At 36.6% G+C, this 22,955-nt stretch overlaps 1 protein-coding gene across 1 annotated transcript in view; it reads left to right on the plus strand.

Moving 5' to 3' along the window:
* Positions 1-22,955, plus strand: part of GPR158 (G protein-coupled receptor 158) — a 421,143-nt gene that overhangs the window by 20,199 nt on the left and 377,989 nt on the right. Inside the window, exon 2 of the mRNA XM_043564334.1 lies at positions 15,961-16,066. Coding sequence (XP_043420269.1) covers positions 15,961-16,066 — 106 coding nt within the window. The remainder of the gene's footprint in view (positions 1-15,960; positions 16,067-22,955) is intronic.

The raw sequence follows: 22,955 nt of genomic DNA on the forward strand, positions 1-22,955 counted from the left end.
TATTTTAATTTGTTAGTTAACACACAACGTTATATTAGTTTCAGGTGTACAATACAGTGGTTCAACAATTCCATACATCACCCAATGCTCATTACAAGTGTACTCCTTAATCCTCATCGCCCATTTAACTCATCCCTCCCACCCACTCCCCTCTGCTAAGCATCAGTTTGTTCTCTATAGTTAAAAGTCTATTTCTTGATTTGTCTCTTTTTTCCCCTTCTGCTTATTTGTTTTGTTTCTTAAATTCCACATGAATGAAATCATGTGGTATGTCTTTCTCTGACATGCTTATTATTATTATATTCCTAATTCCATCCATGTTGTTGCAAATGACAAGATTTCATTCGTTTTTATGACTAATATTATATATAATTGTATTTTATATAATATACATATATGCATATGTATATGTATTATATATATAATTGTATTTTATATAATATACATAATATATTGCACCAACAGTGCAAGAGGGTTCCCTTTTCTTCACATCCTCACCAATACCTGTTGTTTCCTGTGTTGTTGACTTTAGCCATTCTGACAGGTGTGAGGTAATATCTCATTGTAGTTTTGATTTTCACTTCCCTGATACTAAGTAATGATGCACATCTTTTCATGTGTCTTTTGGTCATCAGTATGTCTTTGGAGAAATGTGCATTCATGTCTTCTGCCAATTTTTATTTAGATTATTTGGTTTTTTTTGGGTGTTGAGTTGTGTAGGTTCTTATATATTTTGAATACTAACCCTTTATCAGATATTTAATTTTCAAATATCTTCTCCTGTTTAGTAGGTTGCCTTTTAGTTTTATTGATTTTTTTTTCCTTCACTGTGCAAAAGCTTTTTATTTTCATGTCGTCCCCATAGTTTATTTTTGCTTTGGTATCCCTTGGCTTAGAAGACATATCTAGAAAAAAGTTGCTGTGGCCAATGTTAAAGAGGTTACTGCCTGTGTCCTCTTCTAGGATTTTTATGGTTTCAGGTCTCGCCTTTAGGTCTTTCATCCATTTTGAATTTATTTTTGTGTATCGTGTAAGAAAGTAGCCCAGTTTTCCCAACACTTTTGTTGAAGAGACTTTCCCCATTCAGTATTTTTTCCTGCTTTGTTGAAGGTTAGTTGACCATAAAATTGTGGGTTTATTTCTGGGTTTTCCATTCTGTTCTATTGATCTATGTGTCTATCTTTGTACTAGTACCATAAACTTTTTTGATCACTATAGCTCTGTGATATAACCTGAAGTCCAGAATTTGCTTTTCTTTTCAAGATTGCTTTGGCTATGTGGGGTCTTTGTGGTTCCATATACATTTTAGAATTGTTTGTTCTCATTCTGTGAAAAATGCTGTTAGTATTTTGATAGAGATTGCATTAAACCTATATATTGCTTTGGGTAGTATAGATATTTTAAAAATATTTATCAGTTCTAGCAGGTTTTTGGTGGAGTCTTTAAGGTTTTCTATATATATTATCATGTCTTCTGCAAAGACTAAAAGTTTTACTTCTTCCTTACCAAATTGGATGCCTTTTATTTCTTTTTGTTGTCTGATTGATGTGGCTAGGACTTCCAGTACTATGTTGAATTAAAGTGACAAGAGTGGACATCCTTGTCTTGTTCCTGACCTTAGGGGAAATTCTCTGTTTTTTTGCATTGAGGGTGATGTTAGCTGTGGGTTTTTCATATATGGTCTTCATTATGTTGAGGTATGTTCCCTCTAAACCTACTTTGTTGAGAGTTTTTATCATGAATGGATGTTGTACTTTGTCAAATGTTTTTTTCTGCATCTATTGAAATGATCATATGGTTTTTATCCTTTCTCTTATTGATGTGATGTATCATGTTGACTGATTTCTGAATATTGAACCACCATTGATACCCAGAAATAAACCCATTTGATCGTGGAGAATGGTTTTTTAAATGACTTGTTGAATTCAGTTTGCTAGTATTTTGTTGAGGATTTTTAGAAATCAGAGATATTGGCCTGTAGTTCTTTTTTATTTGTCGTATCTTTACTTGGTTTTGGTATCAGGGTAATGCTAGCCTCATAGAATGAATTTGGAAGTTTTCCTTCCTTTTCTATTTCTGGAATAGTTTGAGAAGAATAGGTGTTAACTTTTTTAAATGTTTAGTAGAATCCATCTATGAAGCATTCTGGTCCTGGACTTTTGTATGTTGAGAGTTTTTTGATTAATGATTCAATTTCTTTGTTGGTTATCAATCTATTCAATTTTTTTTATTTCTTCCTGTTTCAGTTTTGGTAGTTTATATGTTTCTAGGAATTTACCCATTTCTTCTAGGTTGTCCAATTTGTTGGCATATATTTTTTCATAATATTCTCTTATATTTCCGTGATGTTGGTTGTTATTTCTCCTCTCTTGTTTGTGATTGTGTTTGAGTTTTTTCTCTTTTTTTCTTGATAAGTCTGGCTAGAGGTGTCAATTTTACTGATTTTTTTCAAAGAACCAGCTCCTGGTTTCATTAATCTGTTCTACTTTATAATTTAATTTTTTAGTTTCTATATCATTTCTTTCTTCTCTAATCTTTATCATTTCCTTCCTTCTGATGGTAAAGAGTTCTTTGTTGTTCTTTTTCTAGATCCTTTAGGTGTAAGTTAGGTTGTTTATTTGAGATTTTTATTGCTTGATTTTTATTGTTTGAGGTAGACCTATATTGCTATGAACTTCCCTTTTAGAACTGCTTTTGCTGCATCCCAAAGGTTTTGGACCATTGTGTTTTCACTTTCATTTGTTTCCATGTACTTTTTAATGTCTTCTTTTATTTCCTGGTTGACCTATTCATTGTGTAGCAGCATATTATTTAACCTCCACGTATTTGTGGTCTTTCCAGATTTTTTCTTGTGGTTGACTTCTAGTTTCATAGCATTGTGGTCAGAAAAGACACATGGTATGACTTCGATTTTTTTGAATTTGTCAGGGCTAATATGTGATCTATTCTGGAGAATGTTCTTCACGCATTTGAAGAGAATGTGTATTCTGTTGTCTTAGGATGTAATGTTCTGAACATATCTGTTAAATCTATCTGGTCCAGTATGTCATTCAAAGCCATTGCTTCCTTATTGATTTTCTGTTTAGATGATCTCTCCATTGATATAAGTGGGGTATTAAAGTCCCCTACTATCATTGTAATATTATCGATTAGTTCCTTTATATTTGTTATTAACTGTTTTATGTATTTGGGTGCTTCTATGTTGGGTGCATGAATATTTACAATTGTTATATCTTCTTGTTGGGTTGTCCCCTTTATTATTATATAGTGTCTTTCTTTGTCTCTTGTTACAATCTTTGTTTTAAAGTCTGTTTTGTCTGATATAAGTATAGTTATTCTAGCTTTTTTTGATATTCATTTGCATGATACTTATTTCTCCATCTACTCACTTTCAACCTGCAGATGGCTTTATGCCGAAAATGTCTCTTATAGGCAACACATAGATGGGCCTTATTATTTTATCCATTCTCTCACCCTATGTTTTTTGATTGGAGTGTTCAGTCCGTTTATATTCAAAGTAATTATTGATAGACATGCATTTATTATAATTTTATTGTTTATTTTGTAGTCGTTTCTGAAGATTTTCTCTGACCCTTTCTTGTCTTTCTCTCTTTCATGGTTTGCTGATTTCCTTTACTGATATATTTGGATTTCTTTGTTCTTTGCATATTTTTTAGTGGTTTTTGATATATCAGTACCAGTAGGTTTATATAAAGCCTCTTCTGCATGTAACAATCTATATTAAGGTGATGTTCACTTAATTTTGAATCAATTATTTTCTTGTCCCCTCCCCATGTTTATGTGTATATTTTAATAATTTATATCCTTTTATTTTGTGAGTTCCTTGACTGATTTTTTTACAGAAGTATTCATTTCTACTTTTTTGTTTCCTACCTTTATCCTTCAGTCCAGTTGTCTACAGAGGCTATCTTTGCCTGTTGTGGGCAGTGTTTGGTTCCTGGCCTGAATGTAGCATGTTTTAACTAGGTGTGCTCTGGTATGTTTGTGAAATGAGACTGTTGCCACTGCCACAGTAACTGAGGCTCTGCAAAACTCCCACAATGGGAGTTGTGGTGTTTGCAGGGATCTGGGCTGCTCTGAGGGAGAAGTTCCGCTGCACTGGGATGAAAGCAAGCATGATTGGGAAGGGCAGTATCATTGGAGCATGATGGGAAAGGCTTGGTATAAGCAATTTAAGTAGTGTCAGAGCTGCACTAGTTCTCACTGGTGGCTGGTCCTGTGCTTATATGGAGGGGCAAAGGAGAGAAATGACACCAGCCAATTATTTTGCTCCTGGAGGGGTCTCTCCATGAATACTGTCTCTCTAGGTTTCACTCTGAGATGAACAAATAACCTCCCCACACTTGTGCCCCAGGCACTCTTCAGGTTACTCTTCCCATGCTGTGTGTCCATGGGTTGTTTGACTTCCTTGTATAGATGTATAGAGCAGTGCCCTCCAAGCTCTATAACCTTTAAAGGTTTTTAAAGCAGCCAAGCCTGCTAACCTTTAAAACTCTAGGCTTTAAACACCTCTTCGTTGCCAGAAGTCATGATATTTAGGCTCTCCCTCTTTCTAAGCCAATTGCTATGAGGATTCGTTTTGCCATTCACTCCCCCGTGTGCTAGTCTGTCTCTCATCCTTCTCCAAGACCACTCCATCCCCATTGCAGCAGCCACAATCTGCTTCTCTCCCAAACCCCATCTCCATACTTCCTACCTTCTTCAATGTGGCCTCTTCTACCTTTAGTTGTGGAGTTCGATCTGCCAGTCTTCAGGTCAATCTCTGGGATATTTAAGGTGATCTGATAGTTATCTAGTTGCATTCATGGGATGAGGCAAGTCTGTGGTCCACTTATTCTGCTGTAATCTCACCTCATTGATACGTTTTCTGATGTTAAAACGTCCTTTCATTCTTGAGATATACTCCAGTGGATCATGATGTATAATTATTTTAAGATATTTTAACATTTGTTTAGCCAATATTTCCTTTAGGATTCTTGGATCTACATTTAGTTAAAATGGATATATATATATATATATATATACATATACATATATATATATATATATATATATATGGTATTATTCTCATGTGTTTTGGAATCAAAATCACATAAAATGCATTGTATTTGTTATATTTTAATTTGTTATACTTTTAATTTGTTATATCTTGTAAAGATATAAGAACTGTTCCTTAAAAGTTTGGTAGAACTCATAGACAAAACATAGATGCCTGAAGCTTTTCTGAGAAGTGAAAGATTTCAATTTTTTATGCTTATTGTCCTATTAAGTTTTATATTCCTTCTTGGGGCAAGTTTGCCATTTTATATTTTCTACCAATGTGTCCTTTGTCCATTAACTCTAGTTTTTAAAAGTTTATTAGAGAATCATTAATCATAACAGTTTTTTAAAACATTCCTTTTATTTTTCATTTGCCTACTTTTTATTTGCATATTTTCTTTTAAACACTTGAATCTCTTATCTTTTTAAAGAACTTTAGTTTTTTTTTAATAACTGAAAATTTTTAACTATTTTGAGATAATTTTAGGACTTTAAGAAGATTAGAAAAGATCGTATAGACAGTTCCCACATACCCTTCACTCAACTTCCGATAACGTTAACATCTATGTAACCAGGGCAAAATTATCAAAACTAAGAAAGTAATGTTAGTACAACACTATTAATTAAATTACATATCTTAATCAGATTTCCTCCGTTTTTCCACTAGTGTCCCATTTCTCTTCCAGGATCCAAAACAGGATACCATATGTTATAGGCTGAATTGTGTTTCCCAAAAACTCATATCTTGATTGTCCTAATACCCCCATGCCTCATAATGTGACTGTATTTAGAGACAAGATCCTTGTCTGTTACCTCTTTAGGTAATTAAGTTAAAATGAGGTCATTAGGATGGGCCTTAATCCAATATGACTGGTCTCCTTATAAGAAGAAGAAATTAGGACACAGGCATGCAAAAAGGGAAGACCACATGAAGATTCAGAGAGAAGATGGTTATCTACAAGACAAAGAGAGAGGCCTCAGAAGAAACCAACCCTGCTGACACCTTGATCTTGGACTTCTAGACTTCAGAATCATGAGAAAATAAATTTCTGTTGTTTAAGCCACCCAATCTGTGGTACTTTGTTATAGTAGCCTTAGCAAACTAACATACCATTTAGTTGTCATGTTTCCCTAGTTTCCTCCAATCTGTGATAATTTCTGGGTGAAGACACATAGTTTATTTATTTATTTATTTATTTGCTGAAATAGCTCCAAATTTGGCTGACTTCCACCTTCTTGAATTAAATATTTAGATTTAAAAAAAAATCTTGTTTCCTTATAAGTGTATAGTATTTAAAGCAACAAAATTTCCTTCCAGTTTTATTTTTTATTTTTATTTTTTTATGTTTTTTTAACATTAAAAAAATTTTTTTTTACATGTATTTATTTTTGAGAGAGAGAGAGAGAGAGAGAGAGAGAGAGACAGAGCGTGAGCAGGGGAGGGGTAGAGAGAGAGGAGACACAGAATCCGAAGCAGGCTCCAGGCTCTGAGCAAGAGATCAGCACAGAGCCTGATGCGGGGCTCGAACCCACGAACTGTGAGATCATGACCTGACGCTCAACCGACTGAGCCACCCAGGCGCCCCCCCTTTTTTTTAAACTTTTTAAAAAAATGTTTTATTTTTTATATTTGAGAGAGAGACAGAGAGACAGAGAGCGAGTAGGGGAGGGGCAGAGAGACAGAGACAGAATCTGAAGCAGGCTCCAGGCTCTGAGGTGTCAGCACAGAGCCCAACGCGGGGCTTGAATTCACAAACTGTGAGATCATGACCTGAGCCAAAGTTGGACGCTTAACTGACTGAGCCACCCAGGTGCCCCCAGTTTTATTTTTATCTATGTTCCACAGTTTCTTTATCTGTAGTGTTTTCATTGCTACTCAATACTGAGTATTTATTAATTTATCTTTAAAACTAAGGGTTATTTAATAATTTGCTTTTATTTTTCAAACATATGAGATGAATTAAAGGTAGCCTTTTAAGACATGTAATTCATAATTTAATGCATTATGATTCAAGGACATAATGTTATAATGTATAAGACACTGGTCCTTTGGAATTTGAGGTTCCCTTTGAAATATAATCTCTGGTTTATTTTCGATAAATATTTGGTAAATATTTTGTGTATGTTAAAACAGAAAGTGAATTATCATGCAAAGAGTTCTATAGATGCCTAACAGCTTAACTCTACTGATTATAATATTTAGATACTTGCTAACATTGCTGCTTTTTGTTTGACCTATCAGTTTCTCAGAGAGGTATGTGAAAATTTCTGATTACAATTGTTGAACAATTTATTTCTCCCTTAAGTTATATACGTTGTTCATAAAAATACACACATATGTGCATACACACTCAGGTGCACATATGTTCTTGATGCCTATATCTTCTTAATCTACTGTTCCTTTTACCAATATAAGACATCTGTATTCGTTAGATCTTCCAGTTACCTATTTCTGGATAACAAATGTATTGTAAAACCTAGGGGCAGAAAACAAATATTTTATTTTTTTCACAGTTCTGTGGGTCACAAATTTGGAAAGGACTTGGCTGGGTGGTCTGTTTCTGATGTATGTGGTATCAGTTGGAGTGGCTGGGGCTGGAGGATCCACTTCTAAGACATATCTGACAACTGGGCTGAAATGTTTCAAGTAGCTGGTGTATGTATGGGAACTTCTTGGTACACTCTCTTTCCATATTCACTTCACCTGGCATCTTGTATTTCCTCATGGCAGGATAATTTCAGGATAGCTAGGCTTCCTATACGCAGAATATACTTACCCCCTTCACACCCCTCACTCCCAAAGTCTCATCTCATTGTGGTATTGTCTTAAAGTCAGGATTAAGCCATTTGAATGAAGTCTAGATGAGCATGAGTCTTCATGTGTATGGTCCCTCAAGTATACTACCTCTGAATCTGAAGACCTGTAAAGAAATATTATCTGTCTCCTTTCCCCATTATCCTCCCTTACTATATGATGATGGTAAGGGATAGCACAACTACAATAACACTCCAGTTAAAAAAAACGGGGGAACAGGTTACACATAGCAGCTACTAGATCATGGCAATTTTGAAATCCACTTCAACGCATATCACCAATTCCTTGATTACCCTACTCCCTGGGAATAATTCTCTGAAGGTTCAGCCTTTACCTCTGAGCTCTTGATTCTGTCCTCTGAACCATCCTTCCTCTTCCCTAAGAAATTGACTAAGTTTTCAACTGAATGGCTTTCTTGGCTTCCTTCTTGTCCACGGAAGTGTGGGGAGGAGGAAGTATCTTTATTTTGTACTGTTTCTTTTCTTTTTAATTTAGAATGACAGTACTCCTACTTATGCTATTCGTTGAAGAATGTTCTGGGTTTTCTATGAATCTTACTGGGTCTCACTCTATTAGACAGAAGCCAGATTTTTAAATCTTTTTAAGATAGGCAATTTTCTATCTTGGGCCCTGTGGCTATTGTGCAATAAAGCCTTAAAAATCTTAGAATCCCTATTGCTTAACAGAGAGTGTCTATGAGGCATACCTGGAAGACCATTTGGAGTCCTTTAGTCTAGCTGAAAGGTTCTATGAAACACCGCCTTACATCTTTCTGACGTCTTAATGAAGGATTTTACAGATGCCCCCCTAAAGTGGTTCTTTGCTCTGAAGCCATTTAATATTCCAAGAATCTTTTGCTAGAAGAGATTTTTGCAATATTTCCCTCCCGCCCCCCCCCCCAATTCTGGCTCTCTGATATTTATTCTAAATTTTACTCAAAAACTAAATAGCTCCATAGTGGCATTATTCACAACCAAAAAAGTGGAAACAACTCAGTGTCTACCAATAAATGAATGAATAAACAAAACACAGTGTATAAACACACTGTAATACTCTTCCATTAAAAAGGAAGGAGGGGCGCCTGGGTGGCTCAGTCGTTTGAGCATCCAACTTCTGCTCAGGTCATGATCTCACAGTTTGTGAGTTCAAGCCCCGCATAGGGCTCTGTGCTGACAGTTCAGAGCTTGGAGCCTGCTTTGGATTCTATGTCTCCTTTTATCTCTGTCCCTCCCCCACTTGTGCTCTTCTCTCTCTGTCTCTCAAAAATAAATAAATGTAAAAAGGAAATTCTGAAACCTGCTACAACATGGATGAGCCCTGAGTACATTAAACTGAGTGAAATAAGCCAGCCACAAAAAGACAAACACTGTCTGATTCCAACTGTGTGGGGTACCCAGAGTAGTCAAATTCTTAGGGATATAAAAAAAGAATGATGGTTTTACTCTAGGGGTTAGGCAGAACAGGGAACGAAAATTATTGTTTAAAGGGTAGAGAGTTGTAATTTTGCAAGATGAAAAGAGTTCTAGAGATTGGTTGCACAACAATACAAATGGCTTAACACTACTGAACGGCACACTTTTAAGATGTTAAGAGGGTAAATTTTGTGTTATGTATATTTTACCACAATTACAAACTTTTAAAAGCCCAAACCAAAACTAAGCAGTTCCTCCTTTAGTCCATGTTTTTCTATCATAGCCAAAAAAAACCCAGGTAGTACTTTCTGCATTTGGCCTAGAAACTTCCTTAGGTAGATCTACAAGTTCAGTTGTTCACAGGTGACAGTGTTGCCAAACTTTCCACATACTATGTACCAACAGTTCCTTTTTCCTCTGCCTCCGATACCATTTTCCTCATTGTCTTAAAACACAATGTCTTCAAAGTCTTAAAAGACTTAGCCACATATTCCCGCTTTTATTAGCTATCTCTTTGAAAGCCTTCCAGCTTCTGCCACTGCCTGATGCTAAAGCCAGAGCCACATGTTTTAGGTTTTTGTTATGTCAGCAACCCACTTCTAGCCACCAGATTTTGTTCTGGTCGTTAGGATAGACGACCGATGGCAGCTGGTCTACCAGCATCTGTATCATCTTTTTTGGCAGAACTTCTTCCCTGTACTCCCATCAATATTGACTATATGGGCTGTTGGTGTCAATTGTTTGGTAGTAATGGAGCAGGAAATTATTGTCCAAGGTACTACAGGAGGAAGCAAAAGCAGAATTTAAAAACTTTCCTTCAACCTATCCAGTCTTTCTTCCCGTCCGTTCACCCATAGTAGTTCATTATAGTTTTGAGTTTGCTTGGGTATTCCTTTTGCGGGGAGGGCATCATTGTTACTACTTCTGGCTTCTTTCTAGCATCTGCAGTTTCTTCAAGGTTAATATTTGGGGTGGGCTGATTTAGGAGACAGGGGAAATTTCTTTTTAAGTTTTCATTTACGTTCCAGTTAGTTAATATACAGTGTAATATTGGTTTCAGGTATAGAATTTAGTGCTTCAACACTTACATACAACACCCAATGCTCATCACAACAGGTGCCCTCCTTAATCCCCATCACCTATTTAAGCCATCCCCCCACACATGTCCCCTGTGGTAAACATCAATTTGTTGTCTATAGTTAAGAGTCTGTTTCTTGGTTTTCCTCTTTTTTTCCCCTCATGTTTGTTTATTTCGTTTCTTAAATTCCACATACGAGTGAAATTGTATTCCACATACGAGTGAAATTGTTTCTTAAATTCCACACTCGAGTGAAGTCTCTGACTGACTTATTTTGCTTAGTCTAATACTCTTTAGCTCCATCCATGTTGTTGTAGCAAATGGCAAGATTTCATTCTTTTTTATGTATTTACCCAAAGAATACAGAAATACTAATGTTTATATCAGCATTATCAACAATAGCCAAATTATGGAAAGAACCCAAATGTCCACTGACTGATGAATGGATAAAGATGTGGTACACACACACACACACACACACACACACACAGGACTTAGGGGAAATATTACAAAGGTATGGACTATGGAAATTTTAGTCTGGTGGGAAAAACAGATCATTAAAATATGAAGAAGGTAACCACAGTGTATTATGGGGAGAAGAGAGAAGTAGTTTCTAAAAAAATTTTTTTTAATGTTTATTTATTTTTGAGAGAGAGAGAGAGAGACAGAGCATGAGCAGGGGAGGAACAAAGAGAGAGGGAGACATAGAATCTGAAGCAGGCTCCAGGCTCTGAGCTGTCAGCAGAGTCCGATGTGGGGCTGGAACTCACAAATTGTGAGATTATGACCTGAGCCGAAGTCAGACACTAAAACGACTGAGCCATCCAGGCATCGCTGTTTTTTGTTTTTTTTCTTAAAAAATTTTTAATGTTTATTTAATTTTGAGAGAGAGTTAAAATTTTTTTAATTAATTTTTTTTTTGAGAGAGAGAGAGAGGGGAAGTAGCTTCTAAATCAGATTTGGAGTTCATGGAAGGCTTTAGAAAGGAGTCAAGAAGGAGTTATGATAGGTAGAGCATAGTTTAGGCAAAGGGACTTCAGGTATAAAGGCATGTATAAAAGAATGGCTTTCTGAGACAACATGAATTTTTAAGGACCCACATGTAGTTGTGAATTGTCTGAAACAAAGAATGTATGCAGAAGAGTGGATGGAAACATTAATAGTAGCAGGGGCCTGAATATAATGTTATACCGAAGAGCTTGGATTTTATTCTTTAGGACAGTGGGAAAGAATTGATTTTAAGCAGGGAATTGTTAGGACCAGATTGACATATTGCTAATTTTTTTTTTTTTTACTTCTTAAAAATATTTATTTTTGAGAGAGAGACAGAGAGACAGCGTGAATGGGGGAGGGGCAGAGAGAGAGAGGAAGAGACAGAATCCAAAGCAGGCTCCAGGCTAGGAGCAGTCAGCACAGAGCCCAACACGGGGCTTGAACACGTGAACGGGAAGATCATGACCTGAGCTGAAGTCGTGGCTAAACTACTGAGCCACCCAGGTGCCCCAGATTGACAGATTTCAAAGATTGCAAGGACAGCACAGTGTGATGCTTAAGCTCTAGTGCCCTTTGCTTGTGTGGAAACCTTCTAATGTCCTGGAATGAGCACTAGCAATGAGTTTTGTGGTCAACCGTTTTCTGTAAAATTTTTAAAAGGAGGATATTTTAACTGCAAGGGTCTCTTACTACTGTAACTTGCTTCTATTACATTTTCCCTAGGCTGTGGGCATTTTGGAAACCAGCTAAGGGGAAGTTCAGGATTATTTATCTATATTAAAGCAGTTTGTAGTTACATTTACGTATAGCTAAGTTATTGCTAGCCATCCTGGTGTACAAATAGCTTCTGGTAATGATCTTGCTACCCACCCAGCAGTTAAAACACAAAGATATGGGGCCAAAGGTCATATTGTGATACATGTGTTCATGATTTTCCACGTGGTTCTTAAAGAAGGACCCTAAACAAAATAAACATCAGCACCTACAAACCAGTATCTTTACCTGGAGCAATACGAGGTAGGACCAAATCAGTAAGCTATTGTAAAATGTTTTCAGCCTTGTGAGAGATGAAGACCTGAACCAAGGCAGTGGTAGCAGAAAAGGAGGGGAAGGGTTAAGATGCAAGAAGCATTCAGGCAGTACAATCTAGGGAAGTTGGCAATTGTTTTGATTTGGGGGTTTCGCAACAGATTATCGACTCCGATAATTGGAAGGATGGAAGCCATTCATGGAAAAAGAACATGGGGCAACTGCAAATTGGGGTGGAGGACGAATCCCATTTTAGGCTTGTGGCATTTCAGGTGTCAGGTAGAGAAAAATGCTGGTCTGCAGCTCAGCTAAACACCCAGGTGTTGGGAGATATAATTTACAAAATTTTCTTCTCTGGAAGCCACTCGCCTGGCTTTTTTGGCCCTTGCTTTCCAGACCCCACACCAGGGAACTGCAGCCACGTACACAATCCCAGAGCTGCCCAGAGGCGCCTGCTCACCGGATGTGGGAGCAGCACTTCCGCCCCCAGGAGGCATGCGCTTAGGGGACACACCGCTCAGGGGCTGCTGGGCTCTTAGCCCGGCCCACCCTCTGAGGGCTCAGGGTAGCTAGTGGGTGGTTTTGCCTCTGCGTAGTTTTCGGCAGGATACCTTTTCCCACCCAGCTAGCGTTCTTTTCCCACCTAGTCCCCCAAACTTCCACTTCCCCTGCAGGAAGTCAACGGCACCTCCCCGAGGGCTTTGTGGGTCTCCAGGCACCAAGGCAGCACAGCGGCGCTAATGAAGATGAGTCAGCACTGAATTCCCAGCTGGTAAACGCACGACTCATTACCTTTGGTGGTTTTGCACAAACCCCAGAAAGCTTCGTGAGCTGTTTACGGTCTGCGGTGACTTTTGGTTCTTGCATATGAACCTAGAATTAAGAGGGAAAACTCTCAGTGATTAAGATCCCTATTTCTTAAGCCAGTTTCCCTTTGAAGGGACCGGAGTAATTGCAGCCTCCCGGAATCTTCAAGTGGCCAATGTTCCTGAGTGGGAAGATGTGCACTATCTTGTAACTAAAATCAGTGTAGCCAGATAGTTGAGGAAAACCTGACCTCGTTATTCCTGACAGATGTGGAACAAATAAAAATGTATAGTTTTTATTAGTTTACTACTTACAGATGTATTCCAAATAAGTCATTCGTGGCAGAATACCAAAATATACTAGACAGTAGTAGCTCAGGGGGATATTTTGTGTCATTGACGTTGACTGGTAATGGAGAGTGTGGTATGAACCTGCTGTAATTATACCTTGAGTCACTGGTTGAATTAGAAGTCTCCTGTCCACTCTTTAAAAAAAACAAAATCAAAAACCTAATCATTCCACTGACTTGCTGGAAGTTTTTCTTTTTCTTTTTTTGGAATCACACTTTTTACTTTGTAGTATGACCCACACTACAGTGAAGCTCCGTGAAGGCAGGGACTTTTTTTCCCCTCCTTTCTGTTGCATTTCAAAAGCCAAGAACAGTTTTGGCCCAAAGTAAGCCTCGACATACTTATTGAATGGTTGAAAAAAATGAATATATAGTTTTTCAAAGAGCATGAAGTGGAGCGTGCAGTGGGCCAGCATGATTGGCATGACCTATGTGGAACATAGTTCTAGTGAAAGTCCTGCAAGTAAGGCAATCAGAAAATGAACAAATGTTAATGGAATACCTTCTATACCCCAAATGATAACTTCCCAGATCCCCCAGAATTTACCATCTTTTTTCCATTAAACGTTCTGACATTATTATATTTGGGCCTATGTGGTTCACCTCCGTGGCATGTCTCATAGTGGTGTGCTCATACCAGAAATAAGTATTTGTTGAAAGAGCAAGGGAGGAAACTGGCTAAGGCATTAGGTTGCCTGGGAATTCATTAATTTATCACACGAACAGCCATTTGCTTTATAGAATTATGGTCTACAAGCTTGCAAATTGTGTCTTTTGCAAATTGAAGTTTGTTTCTGTGAAGGATTTGTAAGTTTTCTATGATAATTTTTGGGTTTTCATTTCAGTGATCCTCTGAAAAATTAATTTACACATGTTCTGGGTTATCTGAATAACGAAATACTAGCAAGAGGGTTTGGTGTCTCTGTTTTCTATCTCTTTTGACCATGTTAGTGCTACTTAGTGTAGTACTTTGTTTCAGGTAAATAAGGAAAGATCAGAGGCAGCCTTACAAAACATAAGTGACTTATTCACCCCAAATTAAGCCCAAATGACATTAAACTGCTTTGTGGGAAGATTTCACAATAGTTTAAAAGGAGAAAAGAGAGAAATGAATCATAATAGGTGATAGAGTAGGTGATAGAATAGAATATTCTATATTCTATATCTATCTATATTATATATATATGTGTATATATGTATATATATGTATGTGTGTGTGTGTATATATATATATATATATATGCTATATCTATATCTATTCTATTTAGTTTGGCCAAGTGTAGTCATTGGTGTTTTTAAATTAATATTTTAAATTTAAATTTTGTTGAATTTATAGTTTTGTTTGCATTTATTTCATAATTTTGTGGGTATTTTTGTAGGTACAAGAACTATGATACGAAGAGTTTGAGCCTAACTTGATATTTGTACATATTTAATAATGTCATAATGAAAATAGTTTAAATTGGGAACAAGAGACCTTGAAAATGTGTTTTTGCTTTGCTCAAGTTTGTGAGAAATGACATTACAAAGCTTTGAGCTTTAAGGCCCAGAACATAGAATATTTATTTTAATGAAGTGCAGGTGGTGACAGTTCACTGTAGGAAAAATGTTTCTGCTGCTAGTAGTGCTCATGGTAGTGAAAAATAGAAGAGAGGGATCTTAGCAAAATGAAAATGTAAGAAGATTGGTTGGAGAAAATGGAAAAATTTTAGATAAAATTGGAGCTTTCTTTGCAGTTTTGCTTTTGGCTCTGAATTTGTGAGCTCTCTTTCTTAGTGATTTTTCTCAAATGGCTAAGTGAAATGCAGTGTTTTTGTTTCCAGAGTTAAGAGAAGAAAATTGCTAATCAGCACTTCTGTAGATGGTGCAAATCTCTGGTTTGGAGCACTGGGAGACCTGAAGAGCTGCTTAAAGTCTTTGTGGTGGAATATCAGAGGAAAGAGATGCTGTCCTCCCCTCCCCATCTCCCTATCCCTGGCCCTGCATTGGGAAATAGCAATAGAAAGAAATGAGATGAAGGCCTTGTTTTGGTTTACTTTAATAGAAGGGGTACTGGGGGGCAGTTGTTATTTTAGAGTCAACTTTGCTACCATGTCCAGAGCAAAACTGTCAGGAATTCAGTCAATCAACTGAATATTTATTGAGCACCTCTATGGGCCAGGCATTATATGGGGAGCTGAAAACAGTGAACAATACAGGGTCCATGCCTTTGGGACTTAAGTAAAACTAATACTTGTTTTTTTCTGTTGTACTCTGTGCCTATCTTCACTTGGTACACTTTAGTTGGATGTGAGTGGGCGATGTGAAAATTTTTAGTGCACTCTTATATTGATTTGTCTGATTTCTGGGATGGAGCACAGAGGTAGAAATTGTAAAGGCTCAGATTAATTTGTTCTTATCTTTCTCTGTTTTTAAGGGGTGTTATGAAAGTTGACATAAATCTTCAGAAAGTGGACATTGACCAATGTTCAAGTGATGGCTGGTTTTCAGGAACTCACAAATGTCACCTTAACAATTCAGAGGTAAGAACATGAAGATAAAGTCCTCTGAAATCAGAAGCTCGGAAATGTATAACTTTTGAATTATATTGTATTTGTATGGGTAAGTGAACAAGAGACATCTTACTGGGAAAGAAAAATCTCCTATGCAGTTCTGAATGTTGCCAAATGAACTGGAAGAGGGGTAAAAAATGTTGTGCAGAATAACTGTTCATTTGGCTGAGGCTAAAAATATGTCTGAAGTTTTGCTTTAGTTAAAGTCTGACCCTCTTCTTCAGAACGGGGCTCCAATTAAAATAGCCGTGAAGTGAGAAATCCCAGGAGGGGTCAACCAGATTATGCACATTTTTATGCAGTGTGATGATTGTTGAAACGTAGAAGCTATACATTCAGACATGCTGCCATCTGGTAGGAAAGCAATAAAGTATGGCAGGGCAATTTTTGAGAACAAGGAGAAAACTATACAGGGACCTGGATATGAAACATGTATACTTGTGTATGTTTTTCCAGTTTGCAGCTCCTATCTGTGCTCGATTTCATGGGGCTCTGGTTGGTAAAGAATAGGCCTAGAGATCATGCATGTGGAAATAAGACTGTTACTTTTGTAGTTTCAGAGAAGAAATGCAATGACATCCTGATTTCATTTTCAGTATCTATCTCTCAGGTCGCCAAATACTGGAAACAGCTGTACAATAAAATTCCTGATCTTAAGCGAATACTTGGGCTGTCCTACCTTTGAGTCCATGAATTTGTGAGGAGAGTCAGCTTAACTTATTTCAAATACAGGGGATATTGCTATAAATGTAGTAACTTAAATTTTCAGTTTTAATTTTTGCTCTTGTGAAGATGATTTTATGTAGTGCATTTTTTACCTTCTTACATGATCTTTATTTTTTAATTTTAATTTTATTTTAATTTCAGTAGAGTTAATATACAGTGTTATATTAGTTTCAGGTTCAATACGTAGTATAATTTTAAGGTAAGAAATTTTAAAGCAGAAGGATACTATCAGTGATTGCTTATTTGTGCCATTATACAGAGAAAAAAGTGCACAGGCATGTACACTGGTGTACATGCATGTACATATGCCCATTGCATGCTTCCCATGTGCAGCCTTCCCATATCCTGCCATATACAACCCATGTACTCTCATACCCTCATACCCCGCCACTCCCCAAATAATCTTCCACGGTTTCACACATCCCCACTACCTATACTATACCTCCTCCGATCCCCATACTCCCTACCACAATATCTCTCAACCCTCCCACCCACTAAAACCCCAAGAAATCCTCATAACTGCTCACCTCCCTCTAAATCCATCACATATCCCTGCCATATCCCTGTGACTCCTACTTCCTTAGTATCCTCTGTACATTCCTGCATATTCCCATACCCCTTCCCACATTTCTGTACATCTTCACATAGCCAACCCTCCACACAGCCCTCACTTCCTTCTCTCCCCTCACCCCCAAATTGGGACTCAAATTATGTAAGTGAAAGGTGTTGGTCTTACCAATTCATAGAAGTTAGGGTCCTCTTTTTGCTTCCTTTCACTCTTTGTTCTCATGATTTTTGAACTTTTCTGAGTTTCCACTTCCCTTTGGATTCATTCTGGCGTTTCTAAAGATAGGAATTTCAATCACTGGTCAGTGAACATCTTTAGCTTGATTATTATCTCCATGCCAATAGCATATAGCTATTTAGCTTTGTCTTTCAGCCAGGGTGGAATTTTTTTCTGCATGGATGTTGTAGTGTGGCTATGGGCTCATTTCTGTATAGCCTTGTTTCAGTGGTGTTCCTGGATGGTTCAAATAAGTAGTCTGTCTACAAACAAGGAGGTATTTACTTTTCAGTTTGTTACAGTTGCTGCTTGCCTCCAATAATCTTGGTATAGTTTTTTGTTTGTTTGTTTTTTCCTCCTAGCACTTCTGTTTGACTAGATGGTTATATTGGAGAACTTCTTTCTTTTTTTGGAAGGTTGATTTATTTTCATTGTGCCAAGATTATTAATTTTCTGGGTGTTGTGTCTTTTTAAAGCTTTCAAATAAGTTATTTCAAGATAAAATATTATCCTCTGTTCTGGTTAAGAAAGATTAGGTTGCAATGTGTAACTCCCATTATATATGGGAGCATTGTATTTATTAGATTCCTATAGGAAAAACTGGGAAAACATGTCCTATAAAACAATGGACAGTTCTATGAATTTCATTTGAAAATGTTGTAGAAAGAGGCTTAATGATCAAAAATAATATCAGCAAACACTGAATGTACAAAATGCATATTTTGACTTAGACTCTGGCTCTCTTCACCCTCTCCCCTGCTCAGGTGCTAGATGGAGAGTGGGAGATGTTGGTGTCCTGGCCCATGAGGTCCTTGGTGGGTAGTCTGAATTGCACCGGCCTCTGTGGACCTCTTCACACTGTTGTGTTGGACTTCTCTAAGATTCTTCAGTTGATGCTTGTCACTCCAGGCACCTACAACCATTCCACATCACATCTTCAGTCTAGGGACTACCAGTAGTCTTTCAGTCCCTCCTTGTACTGATGTGAGTTGGAGACTAGGATCTGGCTTCTCTGGACATTTTTATTGCTTGGGAAAACAAAGAAAAATCACTTGTTCAGGGTATTTTTCATCTGCGCTGGCTCTCCTTTGTTCCTTGTCACATGTCTTCTGTTACGGACCCCAAAGATCACTGTGTAAACTGGCTTATTTTGGGAAGTACTTAACATGATTCATATTTCTAGGGTGTAGGGGCCTATCTTCATGAATATGCATATCATTAGAAACAGAGATACTCATCATGTTTATTGTGGGTTTTATCTTGCCAATGTTTCACATTCTTTTCTTGCAAATACTAGTGGAAGTCACACATTTTAGTTATATTGAGGCAAACTTTTCACTTTTGAAATGTTTCTGGTGTGTTGAATTTTTAGCCTGCAGGGTATCTTAAACCAGAGTAGTGAGTCGGATGTTGGAAACAGACAAGTGGCATGTGACCAATGACAAAAGCCTCAGGAGCATTTTAGAAAGGCATGGGATGGTTTATGAGGAAATCGATTTCTCAATGAGTTTGGGTCCTTACAGGGACCCAAACATTCCCTTAGGAGGCCACTATGTATTTTTCAAAGGGCAGAGTAAAACAGGATCTGAACCGACATCCTGAACTGGATTGCGGGATTATTCTGGTTGTTTTGTAAGTGACCAGATCATTGCAATAGGGATTTGATCATGTTGTCAGTGTTCATTTAAATAATCCTTGGCCCATTTTCATATTGTTTGCATTTAGTACACAAAATACTCTCTTACAGAACAGTTTTTAAAAACATTAAAATAATCAATATTCATTTTTGTTTTAAAAGTTTTCTTTTACTTTATTTCCATTATAAAAACTTTTTAATCATTATTTAAAGTAGGACGGTAGCCTTAAAACTTTTTAAGTATCTGCCCATTAGTTTATGTGTATTTTTCATCTACAAAGTATATGAGTCTTTTATTATATTTATATATTCTATATATCATAAATTAGAAAACTTAGTTTGAGATAAAGATAAAATAATATTTTGGGGGCGCCTGGGTAGCTCAGTCAGTTGAGCATCTGACTTCGGCTCAGGTCATGATCTCACTGAGTTTGAGCTCTGCATCGGGCTCTGTGCTGACAGCTCACAGCCTGGAGCCTGCTTCTGCTTCTGTGTCTCCCTCTCTCTCTACCCCCAACCCACTCTCATTCTGTCTGTCTCTCTCAAAAATAAATGAACATTAAAAAAATATTTTAATGTAGATTATATATTATAAAATTATATCTTTAACGAGCATAGTGAACTGATTCACAATTATGCTTCATCATTTTTTAAAAGTTTAATACCTAGTAATGCAGTGATTCAGAGGTCTCTAAGTTCAGTTTATTTTTTACTTTGTTTTAATGTCTGTCATGGTTGTTGAAAATATTCCTCACAAGAATATGTTATTCCAAATTAAAGAAATAAATTGTTGACTATGTTTTCTAAATTACAATGTTCATTTTTCGGTTCCATCTACCAACTTTACAAAGGTTTTTGCAAAATTCAGCTGGTAGTCTTTCCTCTAACCTGATGTCAGTTGGTCCTTACAAACTATTTGGAAAGTTAGAATTTAAAAATTTTAAGGGAATAGGTTAAAAAGTCCACTCAAACTTATGTGAAGGATATTTTCAAACAGATTAGACACTTTTATTTCCAACTTTATACAGTTAATGAGTATTAATAGTTTCTGGCAACAAAAACACTGAAAATGTTTCCAAATACTGTACCCATTTTCAAAATGCTCATTTGAAAAGGCTTTCTCATGGATTATTAAAATGTTACTTTTCCTTTGAAGGAACAGCTTATATTTTTGAAAGTACCTGCTGCATAGGCACTACTGACAACCACTTGTCCTCGTAGAGCAGGTCAGCAAATTTGGGGCATTTTCTTTTGTTTTTAAAGAGTAATGCATAACTAATCTTTGAGTTTAGAAACAGTAGTTCCCTTTGAGATAACCAGAAAATCTTTGTATGGGAAAAGGTTTTCCAGGTCACATACCATCTCATTAGGAAGAATTGTAAATATTTTACAACTTAAAATATACTCTGTAAATACACTTAGATGGTCAATCGTAAATGGTAATACATTGAAATTTGAAAGCTAGTGAAGAAACCAGTTAACCATTGTCAATATTTCTGTCATGGAATTCCTAGCATTCCTTCAGGATCCCTCCAGTGACTTATCAGTATTGTGGTCGATGATATGTGAACTGAGTAAGAGCATTAATGTCAATCCAAGTCTTAAATTAGTAAAGCTTCATTTTTTTTTTTAAATACAAAGGTTAAATATAAATAGAAGTTCTATTTTCTTTTTACATGCCAATTAACCTTGCGTCCTCTGCTGTGGGGACTACATCTTGAGGTTATCAGATTTATGGTTCCATCTGGAATCACCAGAATGGTTGTGTTGTTGGCTCAGCCAATGGTTTTGTATAGCTTTAAGATTCTTTTTCTGGTATCTCTTTTTTCTACTGAATGTTTACATGAGACTCTACTTGTAACTCTTTACTACATTAAATCTAATTAATTTCTAAAGATATATTTTTAGAAAGTTGAAAATGTAAGAAAAGATCTCATTTAGTATGCAAGAAAAGAAATTTAATGCAAAAATCTAAGGAAAGCAGAAGGAGTTAATCATTCTCTTTTTGAAAGCTGTTTCATATACAGAATATAGCTTACTCATTTGGCTACAGCAGGATATAGAGTCCTTTTCCATAGATCTCTTATTTAATTCAATTTGACTGAGGGAAATTGCATAGATGCAGCTGTGTGTTAGTTCTCTTCTTGTGGCTGCAATCTCACCAATCTCTTCTCTTTAAAATCTCCTTTTCTCTAGAAAGGTTCTACTTTACACATGTTATTGTCCTATCTCTAGAACTCTGCTGTTTTATATGATAGTCACTAGCCACATTATGGCTATTGAAATGTAAATCAGTTAAAATTAAACAAAATTAAGAGTTCAGGTCCTTCTTAGCCTGATTTCAAATGTATAATAGCCACATGGAACTAGTGGGTACCATATTGAACAGTGTAGTGGACAGCTATCCTCTAGAATATGGTCTAGCTTATAGTGAAGTCAAAACACAAAGATTATTGAAACTTTTCCAATCTCTGAATTTCCTCTTATAGTAACACTGACTTTAAATCCACTAAGGGACATTTAAGGAGAAACTTGAAATGAATTTTGGCTTATATAGGCATTCTTATGATCTACTGTATTAACTCAGTTGAAAATAAATATTGAGAAACTTGCAAATGATTTGTAATGCCATTATTTTACACTGAAAACTGTAAAAATCTTTTAGTAAATGGTGAAAAGTAAATACTGGCAATCTTTACATATTTAAATTTCTACTGTATTTGTAGTGAAACTTTTCTTTTTCCTTTTTGCTAATACAAAACATGGTTAACGTGAAGTCATAGTCTCCTGCTGGAATATAGGGCGATGATCAGGTGTTCATTGGTGCTTAGCAGAACCTGACATATTTGTTGAATTAATGGAGGCAGCCCACTCTGTTGCTAGGTGGACTCCCTGTAACATACAGCCACTGCTTTTGATATTTCCCACTGGAATTACCCAAAAATTGAGTTAACTTTTTTTTCTTCCTAGTAGTCATTCAGATATTTGAAGATTGCTGTCAGTCTGCTTCTAAGTCTTTCTTCCAAGGCTAAATATCCCCTGGTTCAGGCGAGTATCCTTACTTTACTAGACTTAACAAAAACAGGCCATACTACTACTGTATGGATCCATTTATTTCTGAAGTTGTAAAGCCCTAACGTGTTTGATTTTGTTATATAGTCCTTCTTTCTTAAATTAATAGAAACTGATTACAGTTTTCAGAGTTTTTCCACTATGCTCCTGAGAATTATTTGGACAAAATATCTGGAATTCTTCCCAAAGTAGGGTTAGGAATCACTATTCCAAAATAACAGTACTGGGGTACATAAAAATTCAGTTAAGGGAAAGTTGGCTTTATCCTTTAGAGAAAAGAGGTTTTCAGCAACTGATCTAAGAGTTCAACAGTGGCTATCGCCATCTTGTGGTAGGGGAAAGAGAAAGACAGAGACAGAGACAGAGACAGAGATAGGGAGAGGGAAAAGAAGTGGAAGGGAATCACTGGTAGGAAAATCTAAAATCACTATCAGAATACTGTATGTTTTTCCTTATGCCTAGTTGAAAACTGGTTTGTATTTAGATTCTGGTGAAATTGTGGACCACTATTTCTAACCTTGTCTCGTGCTACCCAGTTCTGACTTTAGTCTGTTCACCTCTAATTAGATACCTTAGGCTTCTCTGTTTGATGCCCAGTTTAAAAGTTTGCTGAACAATTAATTAGTCTTGTTAATACTTAT

The sequence above is a fragment of the Prionailurus bengalensis genome, chromosome B4, assembly GCF_016509475.1.
Source record: "Prionailurus bengalensis isolate Pbe53 chromosome B4, Fcat_Pben_1.1_paternal_pri, whole genome shotgun sequence".
Taxonomy (NCBI): domain Eukaryota; kingdom Metazoa; phylum Chordata; class Mammalia; order Carnivora; family Felidae; genus Prionailurus; species Prionailurus bengalensis.